We start from the raw sequence: 14227 nt of genomic DNA on the forward strand, positions 1-14227 counted from the left end.
AGGGGCTTTGGACTAAAGAAGCACTAGATTTGCAGTGTTGACTCTAGCGCAGCCCCCTCACCCCTGAACCTTGAGCCACTACTACAGGAAGTGAGTAAAGCCGTTCATAAGGGTAGTGTAGGTTCGCTCCACGGGCCTGCCTAGGAAAAGGATTTATCTCTTGAAGGAATAAGAGGAGGAAGCTGGAATGGGATGAAGGGAGGAGGGTAGGGGCGAGCCCGAACTCCATTAGGGAAGTCGTAAACTCCCCCATCAAAGTAAGAAATCTGAAGACACATATCCTGCAGACCTCTGTGGAACACAATATCACCCAAACACTCTTTATTGGTCATCTAGTGTAAGCTGGCATATAGCTGAAAAAACTGCTATAAGAGTTTCAGTGGATTATATTTTATCTCTGTTGGATGTCTGGTGAAAGGATATGCAGGAAAGGCTTTGTTGAGTTTGTAAGTACATTAGCAGGTGTTCAGACAATATATACAATCATGTGGATGTTAAAACTTCAGCAACAGTTAGGTACAAAGATATTAATTGTAGTGGCGATTAAAGGCCATTAAACTGAGAGTTTTATATGAAAAAGTACGTAAAATGTAAATTAATTTAAAAATACTAATATTATCAATCGATTATTCCTGTAATTGTAGCATCGCTTTTTTTGTGTGTTAAGCACAGCATGTGCTTTGAGCTAAATGCTAACATCAGCATGCTAACAATGATGTAGCTAACATTCTGATGTGCAACAATAATAATAATAATAATACATTTTATCGAAGGCACCTTTGTTTTGAGTTGTGATTTGAAATGGGGAAATGAATCCATGTTTCTGAGTTGGGGTGGTAATGAATTCCAGAGACGGGGAGCAGAGTGGGTGAATGCTCTGTTCCCCATGGTGATGAGACGGGCGGAGGGGACAGACAGGTGTATAGAGGAAGAGGATCTGAGGGAGCAGGGGGGAGTGGGGACATGGAGGAGGTCGGACAGATATGGGGGGGGATGAGGTTTTTGACAGCTTTGAATGTTAACAGAGGACTTTGAATTGAATACGGAACTGAACCGGGAGCCAGTGGAGATGTTGGAGGACAGGAGTGATGTGGTGGATGTAGGAGGTCCGAGTTATGATGCGGGCAGCTGAATTCTGGCCCAGTTGAAGTTCACGGAGGGATTTGTGAGGGAGGCCAAAGAGGAGAGAGTTGCAGTAATCCAGACGGGATGTGACGAGGCTGTGGACAAGGATGGAGGCAGTGTGGGGGCTAAGGGAGGGGCGGAGGTGATTGATGGTTCGTAGGTGGAAGTAGGCAGACCGGGTAATGTTATTGATGTGGGATTGATAGGATAGTGTGCTGCCAAGGAGGACACCCAGACTCTTAACCTGGGGGGAGGGTGAAACGGAGGAGTTGTCGATAGTGAGAGAAAAGCTGTCGGTTTTGGATAAAGTGGATTTGGTGCCGATGAGGAGAACCTCGGTTTTGTTACTGTTAAGCTTAAGGAAGTTTAGGGTGCACCAGGTTTGTATTTCAGAGATGCAATCAGTGAGGGAGGTGGGAGGGAGAGTGGACGAGGGTTTAGAGCTGGGTGTCATCAGCACAACGGTGGAAGTGAATGTTAAATTTGCGGAGGATATCACCTGAAGTGATGGCGGAGGGGATGGATTTAAAGGACTTGAGTTGAATGAACTGAGTGCGGCCAGAGAGGTAAGATGTGAACCAGTCTAATGGAGTGTGGGTGAAGCCAATGGAAGAAAGCCTGTTGAGAAGGGTGTTGTGACAGATGGTATCAAAGGCTGCACTCAGGTCAAGGAGGATGAGGATGGTGAGGAATCCAGAATCAGCTGCCATAAGGAGGTCTTTGATGATTTTGTTGAGTGCTGTTTCAGTGCTATGAAGTGGGCGAAAACCGGACTGGAACTGTTCATACAGGTTATTGCGGGATAGGTGAGCTTAGAGTTGACAGGTGAACAGACAGTAGAAAGAGCCAGACACAGACCAACAAGATGAATCTCCTACCGGCCCACATTGTGGACAAGGGCTCAGGCAGCGTTGACCTCCAGAGAAAAACGCCAGGTGAGGTTCAAGCCGGGACAGGACAGGTGAGCTAACAGTGAAGACTCACACAGACGGCAGTGCCGTGACACAGACGGTAGTGCTGGCAAATTGTGGAAATATTCCAAATGAAGGCAATTACACTGTCCGATTAGGTCATAAAACCATAAAATAAGTCTGGAAAGTTAAAAAGTTACCGGCGAGCAGCGGCAGCAAGTTGCGCCAGCGTTCACTCGTTCCAACGACTTGTAACAGCAAGGTTTACCATATTAATACATCATAGTTTAGCATGTTAGCATACCAACATTTGCTAACATGCTAACAATGATGGCGTTAACATTCTGATGTGCAAATGTTAGGTTTCCCATACTAACACATCATAGTTTAGCACGTTAGCATACCAACATTTGCGCAGTATCAAAAAATACAACTGAGGTTGATGGAAATTAGCTTAGCTTATCTACCATCCCGCTGTTTTGGTTGTGGGATGATAGATAAGCTAAGCTAATTTCAGTAGTAGTTCAAACTGAAAAACTGAAACAACAGAATTGTGTTTTTGTTGGTGGGTAGTTTCTGCTGGTATCATGGATGTATAATAAGAACTGGATACAGCGTCGGAGGCGGGGCCTTGTTCATTCCTATGAGAGTTGCTCATTGGCGCATGAAGAGAAAATGGCCTGAGATTCTCGAGAGCAAAACGTCACAAATTACCTGTCATGCCAGGCTGCCAGCGCAGAAGTACCCATATGTGGACCCATAGAGCATGCGCAGTTGAGTTTCCCCTTAAGCCCTGCCCCTGATCTCCTGATCTCGGCTCAGTAAGATGAATGGAGAGAGAAAAAAAATGTCGATTTACTTTTTAGTGCTTTTTAGTATTATTCATCAGTCCTGACAGATGGAGTGGGCACCTGTTGGTAAACCATCAGCATTAGTTGACTTGAACAATTAAAGGCGGTATGTGTAGCCAGAGGCAAGAAGAGGAGAAGGTGGGTACATTTCTTTCTACCTCTAAATAAAGACATAAATCAGAGGGCTTTGAAGCAATGGATGACAAGGCTGATTCCCAGCGGAACACAGGGGCTACTGTGTAAAGTGAGACAGCTGAGCATGTGTGCGTATGACTAAAGACTTTACTGGCTGTGCTGCCACTGTATGTCTTTACTGATGGGTGCTGACATGTGCTGTCTGGACGTATAATATCAACGAACAAAAAGATTGTCAGCACCGTCAGGAAACAAGAACGGGCTGTTCTTAAGATTAATAAATGTTTAAGACAACTCAAAAGTATGTTAAAGCAGTTTGGAGTATACATTTTGTTCCAAATTCAACTTGTAAAATGTGAAATAGATTTCCTCAACATGTGTCCTCAAGATACATACAACTTTGTATCAAACCAATAAGACCAAAACAAGTGAAGGTTTCGTTGGATGACAGAAAGAGTGTAAAATCTAGCATCAACAATGTATTGTCATAATCTTTTCATTGGTTAAACAGGAACCAGACATGACTTAGTGTAGATACCATAAGCGTACTGCATCGGCCATTCATTCACATTGCAGTATTTGGCAGTACTAATAGCACCAGAGCAAAAGAGCCTTTTTGGTTAAAGTGTTGTTTTTTTAAACCTTTTTTTGGGCCAGATCAGTCTTCATTGGAGACTGACAAAGGGGGGGATGACATGCGCAAATGGTTCCAGGAAGGATTCATACCTGGGTCCACTGGGCCCTGAGCCCCAATACATGCCACCAGTTCTACCAGGATAGCTACAGTATATGGTTGCCCGGGTAAAAGGCTTCAAACCTGGACAATATTATCCTGTGTTACTGTCTTGTTAATGAGTATGACATGATTTCTTCTTGAGCGAAATTTGGTTAGACACGACAATAAACAGCCAGGATCAAGCGAAAGGTAAAGAAAAACATTTGATTTCTCTGGGGTCCTTTCCATAAGGCTGTCCAACACTTGTATAAACAATCGGAGCCCGTCAGCAGCAAAAACAAGCACTTTCAGAGGACGTACATTTACGTCACACAATTGCCCGGAAGGAATATATTGAAGCCTATTTGCAGCACTCTCGCTCAGTACTGGACCAATTTGAAAAACTGTTTTCCCCATTAGTCACTTAGACACAAAAACATGGGAAAATAGAGTCCAGGTTTGAAAAATACCAATGTTACCCTTTAAATGGGGCAATGGTGAGAAATGTTTGTCCTGCTGCTCCAAGGGCATTTCACTCATCAATCATAGACGACTGCAAGAGCCAGCAGCTTGGTGGGGGTTCAGGGGCCCCTGCTCCATCTGCATTCACAAAGATTCAAACCCAGTAGGGGGATGCAAGGAGGTGGTGCCCTCAGTTCTTGGGTTGTCATATCAGCCTCATTTCATTTGTGTGGTATTATCGGTCTTGTGATAAATCCTTCGCGCACAGTGGAGGAAGAAATTAGCCCTAGGCCTAGCATTTTAGCACTTCTGGGTTCCTAAGGTTAATACAAGCTTACGAGATTTTCACATTTTGTTCAAGTACATAAAATATGTAAAAAGCTATCCCACTCGTAAACTTTTGAAGCGTTTATGTGTCTTACAAAGGCGGTTAAAAGAGACTAAATAATACTATTAAAAGCCCTCAAGCACAACATGAGGCTGCATGTATGTGTAAGGTCTTTCAGCCTTGATATAGTTCCTTCATAGCATTATGTTATCTTTTAACTTCTGGCAATTGCATTTATTCTTTTATATAAAGCTGTGGAAAAATTAGCAGACCACTCCAATTTCTTTTTAAATCTTTCTCTACATGTATGGCAGCCATTCCGGTGTCTGTTGAATTCCAACACTTTGCCAGTAAAAATTGCCAGTAGTTTATAGAATACAATAAAATAAAATAAAATCATTTAACTCAAAAGACAAACCTATAAAAAAAAACAAGAGAATTTGATAATGCTGAAGTGGTCTCTTAATTTTTTCACAGCTGTATATAAGTATAGTGTTAACTGTGGAGATTATCCTGCTGAAGAACAGCATCATAAATGTTCAATGGAAAAATCCCATTGCTTTTTGTCGACTGAGCCCTTGCGAAGCTAACTTCCAGGTCAACAAAAATGTGTCTTATTCAAAATATAAACTATACTAAATATAATTCACCAGCACGGATGGAAAGTAGGTATTTCAGACAGGCTGTGGAAAAAGTTAGTTGAAAGTTTAAAAGATGCCCCTTTTTGGAATTAAAAAACTACAGAACGTAAACAGATTGCATTTATATCACGCTTCAGTCTTTGTGGCAACTTAAAGCACGTACAAATCAAGTCAGCATTGACCCATTCATTGAGAGGCACAGGCTTATGATGTGCCACCTGCTGAGACACACTACTGGCTCTTCTCTCAGGGGCAATGTTGGGTTTAGTATTTTGCCGAAGGATACGTTCACATGTTGACCAAAGGGGCCAGGGATCCAACCACTGACTTCCCGATATGTGGACGACCACTCTTCTCCCTGAGCAATAGCCACCGCCGTAAAAAATCTTTGTAAACAAGTTGTGGAACTTACTCAACAGTGTAAATCATGATGCACTTATTTGCACATTTCATCGATGTTGTTTTACAGGATTTTCAGGGTCTGAATGATATTGTTTCTCAATACCAAAATCAAACTAGGCCATATTTAGCCATATCTGTTCATTTATTTAACATCCAAATTGACATACAGTACATATTGTAGACACACACATCCTTCCATACCGACTGATTTGTTTTAGGCATGTTAAAAGGATTTTGTAAATCTAAAAAATCTAAATCAATCACACCAAACATATTAAAGGCATTGATGTTTCTTCAACATCAATCAAAAAGCACCCCATAAAGACGTCCTTTTTGTGATCCTGTGATATTCTACAAAAATATCATCACTCAGATGTGATAATGGGGGGTTTTGAGAAGCAGCGGGTCGCCATCAACAGAAAGCAAAGAGTGAAACAATGCTGGGCCATTGTACCAGTGTGTGAGCCCAGTGTGAAGGAGCCAGAGAGGTGAGAAAGGGCAAGGCAGACAGAGTTTTCACACAGGCTGGAAGGACATTTCTCTGGGGTTCTTCCTCTTCAGGAAAGGAAGGGCAAGGGAGAAGAATGACTTGTCAAATGCCATGCTGCCTCGTGTTTTAACACGTACAAAGGACGCTTTGGAAGGGCTCTTTACTGGACAGTTAACAAACGGAAAGTGTGATGAATAATAGGATTATTTGAACAGTCCCCAGACAATAAATAAGCAATGAATAGAAGCTGTTAAGAAAAAAAACAAGATAGCAGATGATATCAATGTTGAGGGTAATGCTTCAAATGCGCATAGATGTGTTACTTAGATTGTCACTCATATAGAGCTCCAGAAAAATAATTTTGACTACTCCAAATGTTTCTTGAACCTTTATCTCTACATGTACGGCAGTCATTCCAGTGTCTGTTGAATTTCCACACTGAGAAATGTTGTCAGTAGTTTATGGAATACAATTTAAAAAAATGTAACTCAAATACATACCTATGAATAATAAAACAAGAGAAAATTATAATGCTGAAGTGGTCTCTCCATTATTTCCGGGGCTGTAAGAGGAGTTTTTGTTGTTTTTAAGTGCAGATGCTTAAATAATAACAGCGGTAAGATCTCAGCTACCATAGCCACCTGTTAAATGACCTTTTAAAGGCTAAACAACCGTAGCTAATAGTTACTTTATTACCTCTGGCTTTATTACAAAACTGTTTTTGAAAAACAAGTGGAAAAATAAAATAATTTCTGTGTGTGTGTGTGTGTGTATGTCCGTGTGTTTGTTATTCAGGGCAGAGTAAAGGGCTTTCTGTCATTTTTTGGACAGACAGTCCTGGTTTCCTTAGAGCTATTCCAAAATTGGGACATGGTCTTTCAGCAGGACTCATCTGGTGGAAAAGGAGTGAGGAAGGTGAGGCCCCAGGAGGGGTTGGTCTGATGAAAGACACCACCTTGAAGCCTTCAGCTGCATCCCGTATTAGGACTTATTTTGCAGATAAAGAGTCAGTTATCCACTCAAGTGCACGTTTGCAACGAGATTAGGCAAATAGTTATGGACGTAAAATAAAAATTAGACATGTTAAATGTGGTTTTGCTACTTGTGAAAGTGATCGGATTGGGAGGAGTCGAATTTTGTACAACTCTCTTTTTTTCAATGAAGTCACACACATTGCATAACTCTCTTACTCTAACTCCCCCAAGCTCCGGTGGCATTTTTTTCCTCATAGTGCTGCGAAACACAATGGAAAACACACGATCACTCCAGCTGTCTCCCATTACTGGCTTCGACCAAAATTATTTACACGCCTGCTTACTGGAACTATGGAGAGATAGAGTGACAGAGAGAGAGGGGGGGAGGGAGGGAGGGAGGGAGGGAGGGAGGGAGGGAGGGGGCGGGAGTTGGTTCACTCCCGCAGATTTGCGTAAGCGCCCTCGTAACGGGAGGCTGACAAGATATGATAAAGCAGGACGGAGATACGAGTCTATTAGTGAAGGGCTGTCAGCTGGAGCTCATTCAGGTGATCTTTCAGAGTGTGTTTGCGTGAGTAAAGTAAATATTCCACAGTTTAATTAAGACACTGCTGTTAATTAAACTGAGTAATACTAGGCTGACCTTTATTAGAGATATAAACAGGGCCAGCATGGACGTCTCCTCCTTGACAGCGCTGTTAAGATAAAGGCCTCATCATAGGGGGAGAGCAGACCTGTAATTAGACACACAGGACTCCCGTTGCTATGTAAACATCCCAGCCGCTCTGCCTCGCAGCACACTGCCTCTGTGCCGCGCTGCTCCAGATCCTCGCATGAATCACAGGGCAACATCTGGTTTAGCACGCTGGAAGGGACTTTGTCGGTTTGGCACGCTGTACGTGTGTGGAGTGTGTCGATTTGGACCAGACGACCCACGCCTGCCTTTCTCCTCCCCCTGGCTACCCCTCCTCTCAGATTACAGTGGTTGCACAATGCTTTTTGGCAGTCCCCCCTATTGCTGGCCCTATAAAGCATTGTGCGTATAAAGACGAACCTTTTGCTCAACTGTGGGGGGGAAAAAACATTAAAACCACTTTTGGCAGCACAGTGACTCCATCTGCCAAGAGTATACAACATTCAGACAGAAAGAAAGTTGTTTACTTTAGTGTTTAAAAGTCATATGTATATGCCGTGAATATGAGCACAATTCCCTTTTCCAGTCATTGTTTGATTTAACAACCCCCAAAGATTATGTGGTTCCACAATGAGTAGCTGGAGACAGATACGCACTAATAGCTCCATCATTCATCAAGGCGCCCCATAAGTAAAATCAGGAAAAGGCTATAGGAGGAGGAGAATGCACTTCTACTTCAATCAATGGCGTGTTTTTCAGTGAGGCACCGGCCCGGCGTTGTGCCTCCAGTAAACCAGCATCCTGCCGGAGCTTTTTCTGGCAAGTGCCTCAAATTAATATCTGGCATGGCTCCTAGAAAACTCAATTTTACAGCCCAACCCAAACTCAGCTCTGAATGTCCACAATATATCCTTCACAAAATAACCGTTTTGGCAAGCTGAGGAGAGGTGACCACAAAATGGTAGTAAGGATATGAAAGAAAATTTATAAACAGCTAAAAAATTGAGCTGAGCAGCAGAATAGAGACTTGAAATATGGACGTCAAGGTGCTCTCAGTCTGAGTTTTAAGAGTTATGGGAGGCACGGATCCTGGGTAGCATTACACTGAGAGAAAACTCATTGCAGACTAATCTAAACATTACGTAAGAGAGCTCTCCTCAGGTTTAGAGGGCAGATGTGACTGTTTACACAGATGCAGCGAGATGATAGAAAAGAGAGAAAAGAGAGATAGAGGTGCTGAAGAGGTGGTGTGAAAAAAAGACCACAACATTTATAAGTGAAAGTTCATTCAGCCTAATGGAGGTAAAACATTGTTGTTGTATCTAGAAAATGTGATTGATTGACTGCCTCTTACCTGCTCAAAAATCAGTTTGATGAACCCATCTAAAGATTTGTCCATGGTTCAACAAGTGCAATCACTGCCAGGGCACTTTGGGGGAAAGGGCATTTGGTTTTCTGACTGTAAATATCTGTCCCTAGTGACACAGTACAACAATGCGTTGTGCCGCATGAGGAAGAATTTAGAGGAAAACTTTGTACGTGACTTCATTGTGTTAGAGATCCTGGCATTGTGGTGGAAATGATGTTTGCTTTACCCACAGAACATACTGACTACACTGCTATTGTTTGAGTAGAAATCCACTCTCTGGAGTTCAAACCTCCAGGGAATAGAGAAGAACTTTTGAAATAATAACCTATGGCGTCGATCAGACTGTAGGAATTAAAAAACGGGATCACTTTTTTGGAGTGCGGGTTGTGTGGCATTCCTGCTCCCGGGTAATCATCCCTGTGCTGCCGCAGAAAAGCAACATTATGGTCCAGATTAAAGTTATAGTCCAACGTCAAACATTGTGAAAGCAGACCCTGTAAACAAGACAACTCATAATCTCAAAAATGGATAAGACTGGATTCTCAATGTGGTTCGTGCAAGATTGTTGCCAACTTTTTTTAATCACACTGTGGTGCTGAACATCAGGCTTAGGTCAGTAAATTGGATTTTTTGGTCAACCAATGAAAACCGCTGCTAGATATTGAAGCCAATGTGGACAACAGCAACAATTCCTCTAGTTAACAGTGGCCAACCCCACCCACTTCCAGCTAGATGACCACAACCCAACTTCACCCGGGAAACATTTATTTCTGCACGAGAAATCTTTCCATGTAACATTTATGCTGCTTAACAAATGCAAAAGTGGCTTACAGTAAGAGGCTTCTCTGAAATCTGATTGGTCAGTCTAAATGTACATCCTTTGCAGTTGACTGATGAAATGAAAGTGTCTGAAATCTTTTTTATTTTATAAATGGCTTAATATGTAAAAGAAATAGTCTTTGATATATTTGTTTGCGTTTTTTGGACAGGCTCCATGGTGATGTTTGTTGGTCAGTTATGAAACAAAAAGAAGGATTGGCATGAAATGTGATGATAATTATATTATTAATAGTATTATTATTACATGGCTTAGTTGAATACTCGATTCTGATTGGTCAATTCAGAACATGTGGCACGTTGTTAATCCAGTAGTACAGACCGCTGTCAAGGACTATATTAAATGTTGTTAAGGAGGATAACGAAAGAGAAAGGAAAAGAGGTTAAAAGACAGAGCACTAGGCGGCAGATAAATCACCACAAGAAGACAGATAGGAAGTAAACACTAACAGGAACACGGTCTGGGCTCTGCAGGGTTTAAGGACTTGTTAGTGGATCAGAAACTGTGGACAGACTTGAACAGTTTTAAAAAACTCGTTCAGTGCTGCCGTAAAGTTGTTGTTGTTGTTGTCGCAGTTCCGGCCGTTGGCAAACCATTTACATGCACAAAAACCTATAGAACACACTACAGGAGAGGGAAAACTCCAAAAAGCACAAGAGGGCTTCTTTTCATTTGTTCATATGTATTTAGAGAACTTACTACATCATTTAAATCTGATTAGACTTATTATAAAGTACTGTATGGCTTTGAGACACAGCTTTTGAGTTTAGTGCAAGCATTACTAAATGCTACGATGTTAACCGGCTAAACTGAGCCAGTTAACATGGTAAACATTATACTTCTACCGACTGGAGAATAAAAGGTCAAAAGGAGCATGCACATTCCTCCCAGTCAGAGGTACAGTACTGTTTTTCAATAATAAGACAAAGTTACGGTGTGAATTGGGCAGTAAGTGCAGTAACACCATCCAGGGCCTAACATTAATTGAGACAACACAATGATAGTGCACATGATTTGAAGTATTCGCTGTTGTAGCAGTTCTTGGTTTGATTAACGGCTATAAATTACTCAGTATTTGGCATTATCTAATCCTCATTCCAATCACTCTGACAGATACATGTAGAGCAGCTGAGTGTTTGTATTCTGAGATTGAACTTGTCAGCACTTTCTTAAATGTAAATCCCCCTTAATCACGACTCTGACAAGCGCTGTTTAGAAAGGCATTCTGGGAGAAAGAGTGGAAAATCCCGCATGGACAAAGTTGTGGTTGTCTGACAAGACAGCCCTACAAGGCTCTGTGCTGCGCAGTCAATATGTGTTATTGCTGATAGCAGAGCTGCATGGGTTTGGCATAGTGGAAATCAAAAACATATTCAGTCATGTCATTAATTATCTTTTAGATAGCTCTAGGCTTCATTTCCTGAACTACAGCACAACAAACTCCTCGCACTTCTCTCTCACCTCTGTTTTCACAGTTGTCTTTTTTAAATCTCCCCGCTATGGGACTGATAAAGGATTTCTGAAGGACTTGTGATTCTGATTGGCAACAAGTCACCTCTTGCAATGTTTCAGAAGAAGATTTTCAGATAATGGGGGAAAGGAAAAACAGTTCTCTGCGATAACATTTCAAATTGTTTGATGACTGCAGAATTCAGCTTTAAAGACTGGAGAGAATAATATCTCTCCAATAAAAAGCACTAACTACCCATTAAATGATGAACTACAGTGTAATCTAATGTTGTTATTATTCAATATATGATAACTCTATTTGTTTCACATGTAGCTTAGCAATGAGAGGATCTTACCTGCAGATGCCAAGCAGCATATCGCCAGAAGAAACAAGGGAATGGGGAATCTTCGAGCCATCCTGTAGTTTCCAGTATGAGTAAGGTGGGCAAACAGGCCTTTTCACAAGGATTTTCCTCTCTATGAAGCAGTCTGCAGAGAGTCAGCTCCGAGCACCAGCTGCAAAGGGAACACCAGTAGAGAAAGTCAACCAGAAGAAGAAGCAGGTTGCATTGAGCGTGGAAAAACAGCAGGGAACTAGGCTCTGCTTACTATACACCCTGTGGGAGTGATGAGATGAGACAAGAGAATCAGCAGTTTGGAGACCAGCGGATTAATCTAGGAGGGTTAATCGGGGGGTCATGCATGCTTCAAAGGGCCGTGCTGCACACACCTTTCCGTGCCAGAGTGTATGAAAAGTGAGGCTGACCGGTTTGCTGGGAGTGAAACACTTTGGAACATGCCACAGGTTATTAACACTCTTTAATTGAGAGGGCCAGGAAACACTGGACGCTCCAGAGGGGTCTTGAGTAAGCAGATTAGTATGACCATGTTAATCAGCATGACCTCGCCTAAAGCTTTTACTTTAGTAATGTGACCCCAAACACTGACTAACATGACACAGCAATATGTCCATGTACACTTTTTACACATTCAACAGAGTTCCTCCTAACCAACTGTAATAAAAAGGTAAAATAAGTTCAACATTGTTATGTTACTTTATGTAATAAAGTCAAACTGAAATGAAAAGTGTCAGTATATTAGTATATACGTAGACTTCTGGTCATTTAACTTGATCTCAACTGGAACCATGAAAGAGTGGGACTGCTGATAGTGGGATAAACAGATGACAAGTAACTTACAGTGGGAACCAGTTGGTAAGCAATTCTATCTAGCTATCCAAATGGAAACTTGCTAGCCTGCTAGCTTTCCGTTTTTAAGTGATAAACAACTGAGCCACACGATGGGTGCCCCCTAATGTCGAACGTTGTAAAAGGAAAGACGGCTTAAAAGGCTTACCAATGCTATGTGGGAAAATATCTATTGACATGCTTAAGTCCTAAACTCTCATATTTACTCTCCTGTTTGTTAGCGGTCCCTACTGAGGGACACCCATTTTTGATGCTAATGCTACTTTTCTATCCTCATAATACAAGCTGACATGCTGTTGTATTTATCTGTGTGGTCTGCTTTTTGCTGTTTTCTTCCATTCAGTTTTTGAATGTGGGTTTTTTAAGTGTTATTATGTGTGTGATAAAAAGGACATATAATTAAAAACAAAACAAAAAAAGATTTGAAGGATATATAAGACTATATCACATTGAAGTTGAAGTCCACCACGTAGAGAGTAAACTGTGTATCTCCTAGCAACACGCCCACCAGATGTCAGTCAGCTGCTGCCGTGGGAAAAACCCACCCAGAGGTTGACGCCTTGATGCAGGTTCTACAAATAAGTCTTAGAAGGCTTTATCATCTTTGGAAAATGGACAAAAGTAGCAATGTTATCTATATTTACTTGAAGAAAAACTTGGAAAAACAAAGATGGTCCTGTAAAAGAGAGGCAGGAGGATCTTTAAAATAGGTTTAGTATCTGTACTTGAGCCAAAACACCGTACAATCCAAAGTGTTTATTTGCAGCTCTTTAGATTAAAATGCTAATAATGTTCTAGCTAATAGATATAATGTTTGCCTGTATACACCTTTCTATAATGGTTGAAGTTCGGATTTGCATTTTGATTATTAGAAAATAAATGAAAGTCTTTTAAATGAAGACATGCCAATAGGTTACTTGTTAAAAGCTGCATCAACCTTTAAACTCCATAATATTCATTTAGTTGCTGTGGCTTTGCCTAAAAAAGCTTTAAAGCAATGAGCACTGAAACGTAGACTTTAATTAAATGTGTTATGTCAACAGATTCCACATAACTGTATCAGGTTAGTTGAAAGCAATAATATTAAGTTAAAATAAAAAATATTAGGTTCAACTTTAATATTATGGCTTTTAACTAACCTAATACACTTATGTGAAATCTGTTTACATAATACATTTAATTAAAGTCAACGTTTCAGTTTTCAGAGTGAGGACGGCTGTTAAATAGACAAATCATCATTGCCATTGCATCAGAACAGGGAGGATCATCTTGAATTTCTGAAAGCAGATTCTGACACACATAAGTTCAGGGCATATAATATCTGGAATAATGCATGGCTTCAACATCCAGGCCCATGTTGTTGTTGAATCTTGAATCGAGCCTCAAAAGGTGATTTTAAAAATAAAAACTTAATACAAATGTATTCTGGAGAATCATTTTAAACAATATGTTTTTATTTCTAGGTTGCAAGAGGGCATAACATGTTTGACATGGTCCACTGACAAGGTTTACACAAACTATCTGAGTGATATCTGATTCTTATAACAACAAAACTGTAACTTGAGTTGAATTTCAAACTGATGTGGTTAAGTTGCTGTGACAGGAATTGCACTCGTTCACAGTTTAAGCAGAGCACTGTGTGGTAGGAACAGATGTGTGCATCTGCCTCGTGTTGAACCACACAGGGTGTATGGG

General features: G+C 41.1%; 1 protein-coding gene across 1 annotated transcript in view; it reads right to left on the reverse strand.

The window, feature by feature from the left end:
- The window catches only part of tgfbr3 (transforming growth factor, beta receptor III), a 77603-nt gene that overhangs the window by 60564 nt on the left and 2812 nt on the right, over positions 1-14227 (reverse strand). The window contains exon 2 of the mRNA XM_063890531.1: positions 11681-11840. Within this exon, the coding sequence (XP_063746601.1) occupies positions 11681-11741 (61 nt within the window). The 5' untranslated portion in view covers positions 11742-11840. The remainder of the gene's footprint in view (positions 1-11680; positions 11841-14227) is intronic.

Source organism: Eleginops maclovinus, chromosome 9 (genome assembly GCF_036324505.1).
Source record: "Eleginops maclovinus isolate JMC-PN-2008 ecotype Puerto Natales chromosome 9, JC_Emac_rtc_rv5, whole genome shotgun sequence".
In the NCBI taxonomy this organism is placed as follows: Eukaryota; Metazoa; Chordata; class Actinopteri; order Perciformes; family Eleginopidae; genus Eleginops; species Eleginops maclovinus.